The 16092-nt window shown below is 49.8% G+C and overlaps 1 protein-coding gene across 26 annotated transcripts in view; it reads right to left on the bottom strand.

Annotated features, from left to right (window-relative positions):
• The window catches only part of TACC2 (transforming acidic coiled-coil containing protein 2), a 259898-nt gene that overhangs the window by 58814 nt on the left and 184992 nt on the right, over positions 1–16092 (bottom strand). For all 26 annotated transcript variants that reach the window (XM_017508626.2, XM_037731397.1, XM_017508606.2 and 23 more), the window contains one exon: positions 5506–5642. In XM_017508626.2, coding sequence (XP_017364115.1) covers positions 5506–5642 — 137 coding nt within the window. The remainder of the gene's footprint in view (positions 1–5505; positions 5643–16092) is intronic.

The following is a 16092-nucleotide window of genomic DNA, read 5'->3' as shown; positions in this document are numbered from 1 at the left end:
AAAAAAGATGGTCTTGATCTCCTGACTTCGTGATCTGCCCACCCTGACCTCCCAAAGTGTTGGGATTACAGACATGAGCCACTGCACCCTGCCTAAGTGCTTTCTTTAAAAGCTAAAGAAGACAGCACAAAGGTAGACCACTAACATGACGTCAGATTCAAAAGATGTCGGTTTCAGAGTCCAGAGTCAGATAAAAAGCGGTGGAAACCTTGGCTCTGCCACTCATCAGCACGCTGTCTTTGGCCAAAGTTCCTTAACCTTGCTGTGCCTCATGTCACTGTCTCTAGGACCTCCCCTGCAGTGTTACTATTGTTCCATTACATCGCCAAACATTGTCCATAACAGGGAACACCTGTGGGGTCTGGTTACACCCCTGTCTTCCCAGAAGGATAATGGCTGAGCCACTGGGGTCTGCGAGAGTCCCCCATAGTCCATTCGTGGCCCACTGTGCCTGTGTGGCTGACGTGGAGTGCACTCCAGCCCCTCCAGCGAGGTCATTACAGGAAGTGAACATGCGACCAGAGGGTTGGGGCCCTGCCAGGTTGTTGGTGTCTCCATCCAAGGGGCACAGGACACATGAGGTCACCATCCCCCCATGTGAACACAGTCACTGCAGGCGGGTGAGGTCGCCATACTCCCACTTCCTCACCTGGCTAGCAGCCCCCAAACTCTCCACCGTCCCCTCAGCCTGGGATGAACGGGTCTTGGATCTGTGGCTGTGAACCCATATACCCCTGGCTCAATGCCCAGGGGCCCCTGGGTGCAGTGCCAGCCTCTGCCTGGGCTGCATCAGAATCCTCAGTGATCTCATCTGTTCCCTGGACCTGGGCACATGAAACACTCACATCGTGAAGAGGGAGCAGCCGGTCAAAAAGGGTTCAAGTGCCTGTGGTAACCAGACCCAGGCCTGAAAAGTCTCGGCCTCAGCTCGCTGTGTGCTCTGGTCCAAATGTGTGGGTCCCCAAAATCCCTATGTTGAAATCCTCACATAAGGTGATGGCATCAGGAGGTGGGGCCTTTGGGAGGTGATGAGCTCATGGGGGCAGTGTCCTCATGAGTGGGATTAGTGCCCTTACAAAAGAGGCCTGAAGAAGACTGTGTGTCCTTCCACCATGCAAGGACACCGGGAGGAGGTGCTGTCTGCGAACAGAAAGCAGACACCACCCTCCCTAGACACCACATCTGCCAGAGCCTTGATCTTGGACTTCCTAGCCTCCAGAACTGTGAGCAATATGTTTCTGTTGTTAACAGGTGCCCAGCCTGTGGTTATGTTGTGATAGCCGCCTGGTCAGACCTAAGGCAGTGTGCTGTCATCAGCTGTCGTCGGGCATTCTGCGCAGGTGGGGAGGGAGAGTCCGTGAGCACAGCAGGTGCCAGGAAAAGGCAGCCATGCCCCCAGCTCTTCACATGCCATGGTGACACCCACTTGTATGTCCCTGCCACAGGCTGAGTTCTGGGCTGCCCCACCCTATGACAGCAGAGTCTCCTGTGGCTTCAGGGAACACCGACACATGGGCTGCTCAGAGATGAAGGCAGGTGACAGTGTGTACAACGACCAGCAGCAGACCCAAGGAGAATGGAAGCCACCGGGTGCTCTGCAGCCAGGCTGGGCACTGAGCTCCATTCCAAGTCAATGTGAAGAGAGCTGTCCACTACCAGCCACTTGAAGCACAGTCAGTGCCAGGTGAGGGCACTGGTGCTAGGATCTGGTGGCTGTGAACCCGTATACCCCTGGCTTGATGGCTCGGGCCCCCAAGTGTAGTGTCACAATCAGTGCCTGGCGGGACCATGTCCCGGAGAGAGAGGAAAGGTGTAGGCACGCAGGGCACAGGGAGGCTCCCATCACCTCTGAGGCCCCAGCATGGGCCTTTCCCTGGGCTTGGCAGTCTTCTCGCAAGAACGAGTAAAGAAGCTGCATTCCCCAACGTTCATCAATGTCCCTGAAGGGCAGGTGAGCACTATTCGAGGGGACCTGCCTCGGCTCCCCTGCCATGTCACCCCCACTGACCATCCACTGACTTGCAGTCCTTTGCTCCATCCTCTGCCCCGGGGACGTGGCCCAGGCTGCAGCTCTCAGGACAGACTGGCAGGACTGCCCCAGCACACATCTGAGCAATGGCAGGTTCAGCAACGACTTTCGCTCAACACCTACTAAGTGCCTGCCCCAGGCTAGGTGCACAAAGGCATCAGCTCACTGCACCTTCGCGGAAAGCAGTCTGGCTCCAAATGGAAGGGAGCTGGGCTTGGAGGTGGAGAGGCCTGGGTTCTGACACTAGAGCCCCTCATCGGCTGCGAGACGGCGCACGAGGTCCGTAACCTCTGCGTGTCACTGGGAATCAGGGGAAGATATCCACTGTACAGAGATGCTGTGTGCATGCAGCCAATCCTCCCTCACCTGCGTGGGAGACGAAACACTCAGAGGACCTAGCACAGCCCTGACAAGGCAAATGCTTGATTTGGAGCCATTATTTAATTACATGACGTGCATTTATGCCCCTCAGTGGCCAGTTTTGAGTTCTCACAACACAGTCACTGTACCTCAGCCAAGCATTCTGTTCACACGACCGCGGAAGGCCAGGGCAGGAAGGATCTGAAGGGACTCACAGATCACCCTCTTCATTTTACAGATAAGGGAACTGCGCTCAGATGAGCGAAGTCCTGGCCCGCCCCAGCTGGCGGCAGGTGCAGTCCTTTGCCCCATCCTCTGCCTTGGGAGTGTGGTCCAGGCTACAGCCCTCAGAACAGGCTGGCAGGGCTGCTCCAGCCCACATCTTCCATCCCAGAGAGCACAGAGACGCTGGCAGGACCCAATGTAGGGCAAGTGAGTGCTTTATAAAATGTAGGTTGGCAGGACGAAAAACCACATCTTTATTCACAGCCAAAGGTCTTGTCTTTACTTCACGTGGTTCTCGCAGCACCTTTTGCCATATTCCAGGCACTGTGCAGAGGAAAGTGAACAATAGATTTCCCCCTGGCGCCCTTCTTTCCTGTGGTTCTCAGAACGAATCTTTCTTCTCCTCTAGCCACCTATGCTAGCAAGCACAGCTGCCTTCCCACGCCTTTGTAATGCCCCATGCTGGTCTACAGAATGGACGAGGGGACCCTCCATCTGGGAGGTGGTTTTCTACCAGGGCAGCAAATCAAATGAATCTTTGTACAGCCCAAGCTAGGGGGGGCTTTCAGCAGACACAGTTCCAACCGTAAGTCTCCTCAGTGTACAACCCTTACACAGCTAGGCTTGCTGCCATTTTCAAAGGAGGGGAAGCATAAAGTCCACGTTCAAACACTCCAATGGGTGTAATCAAAGGTTCTGAGGGGCTGTGACTACGCAGCAATTAACTTTCCAGCCCCTTCCCTTGGGGTGGGGGTTCTCTCTTAATCCTCAATAATGCTCATTCTTTTAGTAACTGCCAGCTAACAGAGAGGTGGGTATTGCGCATGTTCGTTTTTAAGAACGGAGATTGTTCTTTGCTTTGCTGAAAGGAAGTTAGGCAGAAGGAAGAAGGACCATACCAAAGAAAAGACCAGAGTGGCATCCTGTTCTCCAGGAGCTGGCAGGACATTGGGAATCCCAGGAGACATGCCTGTGGCCAGAAGTGGCTTTCTCTGCACTCTCCTTGGCGTCTGGGGATGGAACATGCCCTGTAATATGCCATCATTCTCTTCTAAACTGTTTCCTTTTCTTTTTTCTTTTTTTTGAGATGGAGTCTCCCTCTGTCGCCCAGGCTGGAGTGCAGTGGCATGATCTAGGCTCACTACAACCTCCGCCTTCCAGGTTCAAGTGATTCTCCTGCCTCAGCCTCTCGAGTAGCTAGGACTACAGGTGTGCACCACCACACCCAGCTAATGTTTGTATTTTTAGTAGAGAAGGGGTTTCACTATGTTGGCCAGGCTGGTCTTGAACTCCTGACATCATGATCCGCCTGCCTTGCCTCCCCAAGTGCTGGGATTACAGGGGTGAGCCATCGCGCCTGGCCAAGAATACTTTATTCTTAATCACACATTTGACCTAGAGATTACAATGTATTTGTCATTCAGCAACCTACCATTAAAAATTATGGGTGACTTTTTAAAAAATATTATGGGAAATACAGTTTTATATGCTTTATCATACAAAATAAAGGCAGAGATGCAAATAACTTTCTGAGAACTATAGACAGCGCTCCTGGCTCTTCTCTATCTTCAAATCAAAGAAATACCAGTCACTATCCTTCTGGAGCCCGGTGTTTACCCTGGTCAGCTGAATCCAGACACTGCTGCGGGCTGATGAGCTGTCACAGATGGGGGACACGGGAGCAGATTTTGTCGAACTCCAGCAAAGGTGTCAGCTCTCATGAACACTGTCCTGCCCCCTTGCCCCAGCACAGGGACTTACTGGTTTAGGAACAATGCCCCGGGAGTGTACATCCTTCCCAAAACAATGGGCTGCTAGAACCCAGGGCAGATAAAAAGAATTCCACCCATTTCTTTCTAAAACCAGCATCAAGGTCAAAATGTTATTTTATTGTACAGTTTACCTGGCTCCCGGCCAGGGCAAGAGCACAGTGGAGGAGCCCAGCCCCATCCTTGGCTCCTTCTTAGGTACCGTTTGCCCTCAGGAGGAAGGGCCAGGAGAAGGGGACAAAGGGGACCCTGGCAGTGACCACTCCCAGGAATCCACTGTGTGGTCTAGAAGGGGTCTGGCCCTGCAGACTCCTCATCACATGGGAGGGCTGTGGGCCAAGGAAGGCCACAGTGGGGTCCTCTAAGGTGTGGGGCCCAGAGCTGTCCAGGTCTAAGGACAATGCCACCTGGCCCCCTGGCCGGCCTGTGGGGCCCTCTCTGACAGGCCCCATCTCTTCCAGGCGCCTATTCATCTTCCATGTGAGAGATGGTTCTCTGTGCTGGTGTAACTGTGGGAGGCGCAGAATGCCCCCCAGGGGTGGCCTGGGGAGGGGATTTGTTCCACCTGTCCACTAATGACCCGTCTAAAAGGAACATCAAGGTGTTTTCACTCACACTAAGGGAGAAGAGATGTGGGAAAGTAATAAGAAATCAGGTGACATTAGATTAATGGGGAATAAACAAACCACCATGGTCTGCTGTGAATGTCTACCCCTCTATCCTCACCCCTTACTACCTTCCTTCCCAAAGCCTGGTGCTGGGAATACACATGTAGATTACAGGGCTGTCCAGAATGAACGCTCTTACAAAAGCAAGGGGCCAAGAGCTGGAATCCAAGACTATGCTGTGAACTTCCGAGACCCACTGCCCTCCAGAACCCAATCTCCCCAGAGGCCGCCCCTCAAATACTGCAAAGCAAATGCAGAATAATCCAATGTATCTCTTTACCCTACATTTTCAAGACAACTACAGAAGCCACATCAAGCACAACTCAAAGCCAAGAGGCCAACTCAGCCCCCTGGGGTGGGTGCTCGCTTGCAGCCTGCACCAGAGGAACTGTTGCTAATCTCCCCCGGGGCTCACGGCCACAGGGCTCTCCGGGGCCTCCCTGCCCTTGGTTACCTGGTTCTTCCAGGGGTGGCTGTGCGCTGACCTCAGGTTCTGGGATGACTTCGGGGGGCGGCGGGGGTGGAGCAGATGGAGCTTTGACAGGGGTCGTTGACTCCGGGGTCTCAAATGCCTCTTCAGAATCAGAACTCCTGATGAGAGAGAGGGAGAAGCAGCACAGGTTAGACAGGGGCCCAGGGCCAGTTCTGCTAAGCAAGCGTGGCCTTCGGACCCAGAGCCAGTGGTGGGTTCTAGCTCGCTGCTCAATTAAACTGTGCAGGGACAGATGAGAGGAAAGTAATTTTCTCAGTTGTGATTCCCAAGGGTGAATCTTATCAGTGGCTCTGACTGTGCACAAATGATGTATTCTTTGAACTCAGCTCTACTGGAAATACACGCTTCTTGCCTTAGTGGCAAATACACACAGGGCAGATTCTGGATGAACTGCCACACACGCTCGTTATCGGGTGTGGGTTCAAAGAGAGAGAGAGGCATTTGCATGTTCAATGCCATGGTGCCAACTCACCCACAGGATCCCACCCCATCATTCTCTCCACTGCCCTGCCTTCTCAGCACCTCTCGTAACTTGTGAGCATGGACTTATTCTAGTGGTGTTTACTGTCTTTCTCTTTTACTGAGATCAAAAGACAAGAAGGCAGCTGGCCTTGTTTCTCACAGCATCCCCGAGCCTACAGCAGAGCGCCGGGAATGAACATCTGGTGACTGGGTGGATGGAGTGAATGAATGAAGCCAGCCGGCCAGGCAGAGGGTGCATCAGACCGACACAAAGCACAGCCACCAACCCCGATACAGTGAAAAAAAAATGGCCCTCGCTGGTCTGCAGGAAAGTCTGTTCTCAAGGAAGGCTCTTCATCCAGAAAACTGGACAGAAAATCCATCTGGAGAAATTCTGCCCACTAACAAGGAGAAGCCACTGGCCAAGCCTTGGCCTGCACTGAAGAAGAACCAGCAGGCCAGATGCAGTGTCTCAAGCCTCTGATCCCAGCGCTTTGGGAGACTGAGGTGGGAGGAGCGCTTGATGTCAGGTGTTTGAGACCAGCCTGGGCAACACAGTGAGGCCCTATTTCTATAAAAACTAAAACTAAAAATATTAGCCAGGCTTGGTGGCACATGCCTATGGTCTCAACTACTAGGGAGGGCGAGGCAGGAGGATCACTTGAGCCCAGAAGTTTGAGGCTGCAGTGAGCTATGACTGTGCCAATACACCCCAGCCTGGGTGATAGAGAAAGACCCTGTCTCTTAAAAAAATTAAAAAGAAGAAGAGGAAGAACCAACAGACAGCCCTCTCTATCACCCTGCTGCCACCGGTGACTCAATTTTAAGCCAGAAATAATAAGCCTCCCCCCAGTACCAAGCCGGCTCCTCCTATGCTCAAGATGCCAACGGCCTGCGGTCCAGAGCCCAGCCTTGCCTCAGAGGACAGCTAGCACCGGGCAGCAGCAGCAGCTGGGCTGAGTCCATTTTGGAAGGGTTAAACCGACCAAAATATTGATTTAGTCATTTGCAACGAGGGGGTTAATTATCAAGAGGGTGGACACTTAGGGTGGCTGATTGGCACAAATGATCCCAGCAAGCACACCTGGTGAAGACATGAAATCAGGGTGACCTGGCAGGTGAGTATGGACAGTACGTGCACCAAGCTGCACCGGTGTCACCGAGCCACGCCACCCAACGCTGTGAGATGTTCACATTGGCGAGCTTCCACAAGGACTAAAGGACCAGGGACCCCAGGAGAGGTCACCATCTTCTAAAGTCCACAGCCAGCTGGCAGAGAGCACCAGGAACCAAACCAATCCCTCCACTATCCGCTGGGACCAGAGGAAAGAGCATTTTGGTAAGTTCCCTTCAGAAAGTCTGTATCAATGCTTTTACAACTAGTTTGTTAGTGAGTTACTTCATCAGCGCCAAAGACCCCCTTGTCCCCCTCCACCCGCGCAAGGACCTTGGCGCCTCCAACCAGTCACAAAGCCTCCAGGGAACCAAAGGGTTTAAAAGAAACATCATCGCTGCTTTTGATGGGGTCCAATGAGCCAAAGCCAGTCTACTATTAAATTTCATGAGGAAATAATTCATGCAAACACAACAGAAGATATTGACTTCTTACAAACACTCATTAATATCAAAGGGCTTAGCTTTTGTCTGTGGGGATAATGTAAGATCCACACTTGCACAACAGATAGAGGTACCTGAAGCATCTGTTTATCCGTGTGGAAAACAAAAGGAGGTCATACAACTGAGCCACAAAGAAGAATGAGAGTTCGGATCAGCCTGGCGGCCTGCTGCAGGGCCCCGGGTATAGCCCTGGGAACCAGCTTCCTCACCAGGCCCCGAGCACTGCATCAACATGAGCAACACAGACACGATACAGAGTTAACTTGCCTTTTTCCAGAGCCTCCCTGGTGCAGCAGACTGGAGTCCCCACTGCTGGTCACCGCTGTCCACATCCACCGGGCCCATTCCACTGGGGACCACGTCTGCCAGGAGGCATAGGCCATTTCTGCTGAAGAACGGCCTCTGTCGCCCAAATTCCCACCCCTAATTCCCCTGCTGGTATCTCTTGGATCTAAATCTCTTTCAATGTCACCAAAAAAGTTAGCTGCACCACCAGCCACAGATGCTGTGAGCTTCTCCGGTGTCCAGAGGCCCCGAGGCTGCCCCACTCACGCAGAGATTTGGGGAAAGCCTGAGGGCTCATCTGCCCCCTGGCTCCTGCATTCCTGGGCACTGGCGACACCAGGCTCTGAAGTACAAAAGGCCCTGCTCTTTCTCAACAGCACAAGCAAGCAACAGGGAGGGCCGGATGCCCCTCGGTTCTAGCTGCTGAATTCCAATGAGGTCTCCGCTGCAGCAGCTGCCCAGCCTGCACACCTGCCCAGAGGGACCGCCGCTCACTATCACTCTGTGTGGAAGGCAGAGCATGGGGTGGCCAGGGCACACCAAGCTCCTTTGTGGTCCCTTGCCTGTTCACTATGAACGATTTCTGCATCAAAACACCAGGGGCCACATGGACCACGAGGATGGCATTCCCTTCCGGTGCTGCCTGCCTTGTTTTCGTATCTCTGAATCCTCTCTTGGGAGCAGAGTGCAAGTTAATTAGAGGAGGTGGATGGCAGCTTTTTTAATTAGCTCTTTTTTCCCTATTCAGTTTCCCAGGGGCTCAAATGCATTTCTAAGAGCAAGGATTTCGACAGCCAACCCCCAACGAGTCAGTACATAAAAATAAAGCAGCACTTTGGGGTCCCAGTGTATAAACGCAATTCCCACCGGCTCTGATTTTTTTTTTCTACTAGAAAAAAACCAAAGTATAAGAAATTATTCTGTTAAGGCTTCACACATTTTAAAAATGAAAGAAAATAAATTTGCTGCAAAAAATGTAGCAGAAAGAGGAATGTCATTACAATCTGCTGAAATCTCTGCATTATAGGAAAATAGATTTATCAGGATATGCACATGCTATGTCCACCACAGAAGGAAATATGCAAATGCAATAAAATATCTATATTTCTACAGTGTAAAACAACCTTGTCCACAGCTCCTAGGCTGCATGCAGCCAAGACATCTTGGAATGAGGCCCAACACAAATTCGTAAGCTTTCTTAAGACGCTATGAGATTTTGTTGTGATTTCTTTCTTTTTCTCTCTTTTCTTTTTTTTTTTTTTAGGTAATCAATTATCATTAGTGTTAGTGTATTTTATATGTGGCCCAAGACGGTTCTTCTTCTTCCAATGCGGCCCAGGGAAGCTAAAAGATTGGACACCCCTGAACTGTAACACTTTAATTATCAGCATGAAAAGCATAATGATAACTACCATTTGTTGAATATACTGTTATGTGTCAGGCACAAAAGTAAGCCCATTGTCCACACATCTAAATTCTGTAAAAATGTCCTGCCTAGCCAGGTATGGTGGTGTGCGCTTGTAATCCCAGCTACATGGGAGGCTGACTCAGGAGGATCCCTTTGGTCCAGGAGTTAGAGACTGCAGCAAGCTATGATCACACAACTATACTCCAGCCTGAAGGACAGAGCAAGACCTTGACTCTAAAAAAAAAGATCCTGGCTGCCAGAGAACAGACCCATTTTACAGATGAGACAATTCGGCATTAGAGGGCCGAATTCCTTTGCCAGAGACTGTATGGGTACCAAATGATGGAAACGAAGTCTCAAATCCAGAACTGCCTGCCTCTAAAATCTGTGCCCTTTTCACTACATCTGTGGCTTCCAAATATTTTTAGCAAGCTCAATTTACAATATGCTTGTATTATAAGGTCTATCATGGGAGCAACTGAGTTGTTTGAACGAACCTGAAAATCTGACTCTGGGGGCTGGAGACATGAAGGGCAGCCGGATACCTGTTGATCTCTCCCCCGGCCGCACATCACTGGAAAGAGTCCTGAGATGCACCCATGAGTAATTATAAACAGCCCCTGATTTTTTTTATTATACTTTAAGTTCTGGGGTACATGTGCCGAATGTGCAGTTTTGTTACATAGGTATACACGTGCCATGGTGATGGCTTGCTGCATCCATCCCCCGTCATCTACATTCAGTATTTCTCCTAATGTTATTCCTCCCCAATCCCCCAACCCCCTGCTATCCCTCCCCTAGTCCCCCACCCCCCAACAGGCCCCAGTGTGTTATGCTATCCTCCCTGTGTCCATGTGTTCTCATTGTTCAATTCCCATGAGTGAGAACATGCAGTGTTTGGTTTTCTGTTCTTGTGTCAGTTTGCTGAAAATGATGGTTTCCAGCTTCATCCATGTCCCTGCAAAGGACATAAACTCATCTTTTTTTTTTATGACTGCATAGTATTCCATAGTGTATATGTGCCACATTTTCTTTATCCAGTCTATCACTGATGAGTATTTGGGTTGGGTCCAAGTCTTTGCTACTGTGAACACTGACGCGATAAACATACATGTGCATGTGTCTTTAGAGTAGAATGATTTATAATCCTTTGGGTATATGCCCAGTAATGGGATTGCTGGGTCAAATGATATTTATATTTCTAGATCCTTGAGGAATCGCCATGCGGCCCCTGATTTTTAACAGCCTGTTCTGTGATCGTGGAATATTTTTGAATAAGGCAGACAGGGCAGGAGGGTCTACCAGCTGTACAAACTGGATTAATGTATCAGTACAAGGCAATCAATGTGTTGATGGTATCCAAGAGCACACAGTGCAGTGTGCACAAACAAGAAGGGAAGAGAGAAACATGTGACCCCAATGTGGACAGACTGCTGCACTAGAACAGGGCCCTGCCGAGCTCCTCCACTGTGAACTAGCATGGCTTAAAAACATTGTTTGAGGGCCGGGCGCGGTGGCTCATGCCTGTAATCCCAGCACTTTGGGAGGCCGAGGCGGGTGGATCACGAGGTCAAGAGATCGAGACCATCCTGGTCAGCACGGTGAAACCCCGTCTCTACTAAAAATACAAAAAATTAGCTGGGCATGGTGGCGCGTGCCTGTAATCCCAGCTACTCAGGAGGCTGAGGCAGGAGAATTGCCTGAACCCAGGAGGCGGAGGTTGCAGTGAGCCGAGATCGTGCCATTGCACTCCAGCCTGGGTAACAAAAGCGAAACTCCGTCCCAAAAAAAAAAAAAAAAACATTGTTTGAAGTACTTTCTTGGTCTCAAAGTCCCACAGAGAAAACTCTGCTCCACGCAATAGTGAACTAAGCAGCTCCACAGGTGACACTGTGTCAAAGAAGGGCATGGAAACTGGCCCCAAAGCAAGAGGCAGGTAGCTGGAAAATGCAGACCCCAAGGGCCTATTTCCCTGTATTGGTGATTTGGTTTAAATATTTTCAGGTTTTTATTTCTGTGAACTACAACAACAAAAGAGTTTACGATCAGCATCGAGACACATATATAATATACACATACACACATACAGACACACACGTGTGAACGTGTGAATGTATCCCTAACTAAAACATAAGCATTTTTTAATAAAGAGGTACTACTATAGATATAGTTTCCAGTATATCATTAAATGGTTACATTTGCTCAAGTTTTACTGGAGATGATTCAAAGCCTTGGAATAATAAATTGCAAAGGCCATAACATCTTTTGGAAGAAAATTTAGAGATCATATCCTATTCCAATACACTTACCCCAGCTAAGGCCCAGAGAGCCGAAGTGGCTTGCCCAAGGTAACCAGCCCATGCTGGACAGCTGAAATTCCACAGAGCTGGGCCTACCTTCATTAAGCACTTCCTCTAAACAAGAGCCTTTGCTCTAAACACAACACACATCCTGGAAATTTAGTTTATAGGGGTTGCATGCGGTGGCTCATGCCTGTAATCCCAGTACTTTGGAAGGCTGAGGCAAGTGGATCCCTGAGGTTGGGAGTTCGAGACCAGCCTGACCAACATGGAGCTACCCCATGTCTACTAAAAATAGAAAAAGTCAGCCGGGTGTGGTGGCACATGCCTGTAATCCCAGCTAGTCAGGAGGCTGAGGTAGGAGAATTGCTTGAACCCAGGAGGTGGAGGCTGCAGTGAGTTGAGATCACACCACTGCACTCTAGCCTGGGCAACAAGAGCAAAACTCCATCTCAAAAAAAAAACTATAGTTTATATAACATTTGAATGTTACCTGATTATCAAGAAATAATTCCTTCTTGAGCATTGCTTAAGGGGAAGAGGAGACTTCCATACTCGAATCTAGGTCAATTCCTTAGAATTCCACTTTGCAGTTCTGAACATGAAAGGGATCCAGGAGCTGGAGGGAGGGTCTTAGGACCACCCCTCAGAGTGAAAGGACACAGTGCAGGCCAAAGACGGGGGCTTCCTTCTTCTGAGCTCCCCTCCGCCTCCTACCTCTTTTTCCCTTGAAGATCAAGCCCAGGTAAAAGCAACAGCTCGGGACAAAAGCCCTGCTTGGGGAAAACCAGCCAGCATTGTCCAGGCTGAAAGGCCAACTGCCATCCCTGAAGAGAGAGAGAGACCTTCCAGAGACAAAACTGAGCCCGCAGCGACAGATCAGACAGTCTCATTCATCTCTTCATCTCGTGTAAGCGTTTGATGAATCTGTGAGTAAGTGCGTATTTTTGAAACGGCTGCATGCTAGATTCTATTCAACAAAATATTCCACTGAATGAGACCTTCAGATAGTCTTGCCAATAAAAGCTTCTCCCCTCCCCAATCTATACACACACACACACACACACACACACACACACACACACACACACACACACACCCCTACCTCTCTGGCATAAAATGGTACGATCAGAATGGTCATATTTTAAGGGCTGACAAAGTGGTCTTTTACTTTAATTCATCTGTCCTGAATATAGAAAAGGAATTGCTCCGTGATATCAATATCTAGGTAAATAAGAACATGATTTCAACACAAGCAGATGCCAAGACCCAATGGATGGTCAGGTGATTGAGAAGCAGCCAGCCAGGTGCTGCCTTCCATGAACAAACACAGAGCTAGCTCTAGCAAGCCAGGCTGCTAGAATTTTCCAGGCTGACACCTAGGGCTGCCTCAAGAAAAATCAAAGCAGATGACAACACATTTACCCCGAGATTCCCAGCAGGTCCTACTTTCAGAATCAAGTAGCTATCACTTTGAGGCTATGTTGTGACATTTCCAGGGTACCCAGGACACTAGCCATCACCGTTCTAACCGTTGCTAGGTTATAGCGGCAGCATGACAAGAGGAAACAGCACCGCAGACTAAGGAGTCCCATGGCTGGGCTATGGCCAGGTGTTAACTGAATACAGCTGCAAGAAACAGGAACCCATTTCTGAAGTTAAACTAACCATGGTCAGGCGTCACGGCTTACACCTGTAATCCCAGCACTTTGGGATGCCAAGGCAGACAGATCACCTGAAGTCAGGAGTTCGAGACCATCCTGGCCAACATAGTGAAACCCCATCTCTACTAAAAAAAAATAAAAAATACAAAAATCCCAGCTACTGAGGCAAGAGAATTGCTTGAACCTGGGAGGCAGATGTCGCAGTGACCCAAGATCATACCACTGCACTCCAGTCTGGATGATAGTGAGGCTCTGCCTCAAAAAATTTTTTTTCTTAATAAATAAATAAACTAAAGCAGAATGGGATTTCCTGAAAACCCAAGGAAGTTAAGGAGCCACATCTGAAGAGACAGAAATGAGGGCACTTCAGCCCCGCCAGTATTTTCTGGCTCTTAGCTCACGGTTTAAGTTCCAGGGAGGGAGCATCAACTTGGCTTCTCTTGGGTCTCTTGCCTGGAAGAGGGCAGGAAACTTAAATGAGCAACCTGCTGAGACTCAATGGAATGGGGACACAGCCTTCCCCAAAAGGCAGTCAGAAGGTGGGATGGAGGGCACGCAACCCACAGACAGCCAGAGACCACAACAGGCTCCCTCTCAGCTCCCCAGACAAGCGCGTGACCTTAGGCAAGTCACCTGACCTCCCAGGTCCGGGGACTGTCACATAATTGGGGATATGCATGACTGTATGGACACTGCCTCCCCATCATTACTGCAGCTCTGACTCTGCCCTTGGCCTTCAAGCATTAGAAATTTGGGGAAATAGGGGACAGGCACAGCAGCTCATGCCTATAAATTCCAGCGCTTTGAGAGGCCGAGGTGGGGAGAATCACCCGAGATCAGGAGTTCCAGACCGGCCTGGGCAAGATGGCGAAACCTTGTGTCTACTAAAAATACAAAAATTAGCCAGGTGTGATGGTGTGCATTTGTAATTCCAGACACTCAGGAGGCTGAGGCATGAGAATCCCTTGAACCTGGGAGGCAGAGGTTGCAATGAGCCAAGGTCGTACCACTGCACTCCAGCCTGGGTGACAGAGCAAGACTCTGTCTCAAAAATAATAATAATAAATTTGGGAAAATGTAATTTTGCTAGCAAGCAGACCAAGTCTTCTGTTTTACTTGGTCAAAGCTGCCGAGCTGGATAGGAAAGAGACCCTGGAGGCCAGGTACAAACTGTGGCTGGTGCCAAGCCAGGCTGCTGGTGGACAACAGAGGGTGCTGAGGTCAACTTCGTCCTCCCTTCATGGGACATACAACCAGATCCGGGGCCAGGGGACTGCTTCCAGAATGACGGGGGCTCAGTGTGGCGCTGTGCCCATGTGGGTGTGCATACGTGTGTCTGCTGAAACTCACTCCCCTAACACATACATATTTGGCTTTGAAATCGGCTTGTGACAACACAAGGCTCTTTGCAAAAGAAAAGTGACCTTCTAGTGGCTGTGGGCCCACTCCAGGACGTGCAGAGTGACACTGAGCCAGCCCCCACAACCCGGGCTCATGATTTCACCAATTTGTAAGTGGATCCTGCCATGCTTTCCTGGAGAAAGGCCAGGCTGTGAATCAAGCATCAGGAGAAACAAAGGAAGAAGAGCCTCGGACCACCCCTGTAGTTTCCTTCACACACCCGTATCCCCAAATTCTCTTTGCAGCTAAACTCCTTGCTTAAGTAACTTAAATTGGAATCTTAAAACTCAGGTTTGGCTGGGGACGGTGGCACATGCCTGTAATCCCAGGACTTTGAGAGGTCAAGGTGGGCAAATCACTTGAGGCCAGGAGTTCAAGGCCAGCCTGGCCAACATGGTGAAACACCGTCTCTACTAAAAATATAAAAATTAGCCAGGCGTGGTGGTGGGCACCTATAATCCCAGCTACTCAGGAGGCTGAGGCAGGAAAATTACTCAAATCCAGGAGGCAGAGGTTGCAGTGAGCTGTGATGGTGCCACTGCACTCCAGCCTGGGCGACAGAGCAAGACTCTGTCTCAAAGCAAACACATAAACAAACAAAAAAAAAACCTTGGATTTTTTCCCCCCTAGAGACTGAGTCTTGCTTGTCACCTAGGCTGGAGTACAGTGGCACAGTCATAGCTCACTGTAACCTCAAATTCTTGGGCTCAAGAGATCCTTCTGCCTCAGCCTCCCGAGTAGCTGGGACCACAGGTGTGTGCCACCACAACCTGCTGATCTCCAGTGACCCTGTCGCTCTGGCCTCCCAAATTGCAGGGATTACAGGCATGAGCTACCGCGCCTGACCACTAAACTGAGATGCTTAATAAATATAATAGAAAACTAGTTCCTATGGATACTACTAAGAAAAGAATATAAAACTGAATTCAAAAAGACCTAAGAAGGTGCTTTCAACAGGCTGTCATTAAAGTCCTTGTATTTTCTCGAGAGGAGACTCACAGTAACTCCCTACTTATTCACAAGCCACTTAACAAGCAAACGAGTACTCCCTTATCCATCTGAAACACAACTAGGACCCCAGAAAACACAAAAATTTCAGTTCAACCAAGTCATGTGACACAGAGCTTGCACTAAAGGATCCTGCACGTTACTCAATAAAAAGCCCCATCTAGTTGTCTCCAGAATCACACTTAGCCATCTTTTATAGTCTAGTCTGGGTATCTGGCTTCAGAACCCAAATCAAATGAGAAGGGGCAGGATAATGTTGGAGGCAGGCACATAGATAGCACTGATAAAGAGTACAGCCAGGTACAGTGGCTCATGCCTGTAATCCCAGGACTTTAGGAGGCCAAGGCGGTGAACCACTTCAGGTCAGGAGTTCAAGACCAGCCTGGCCAACATGGTGAAACCC

Source organism: Cebus imitator, unplaced genomic scaffold, assembly GCF_001604975.1.
Source record: "Cebus imitator isolate Cc_AM_T3 unplaced genomic scaffold, Cebus_imitator-1.0 Scaffold396, whole genome shotgun sequence".
Classification (NCBI taxonomy): Eukaryota; Metazoa; Chordata; class Mammalia; order Primates; family Cebidae; genus Cebus; species Cebus imitator.
The sequence above is the reverse complement of the archived record's forward strand: the minus strand, read 5'-3'. Positions and strand labels throughout refer to the sequence as shown.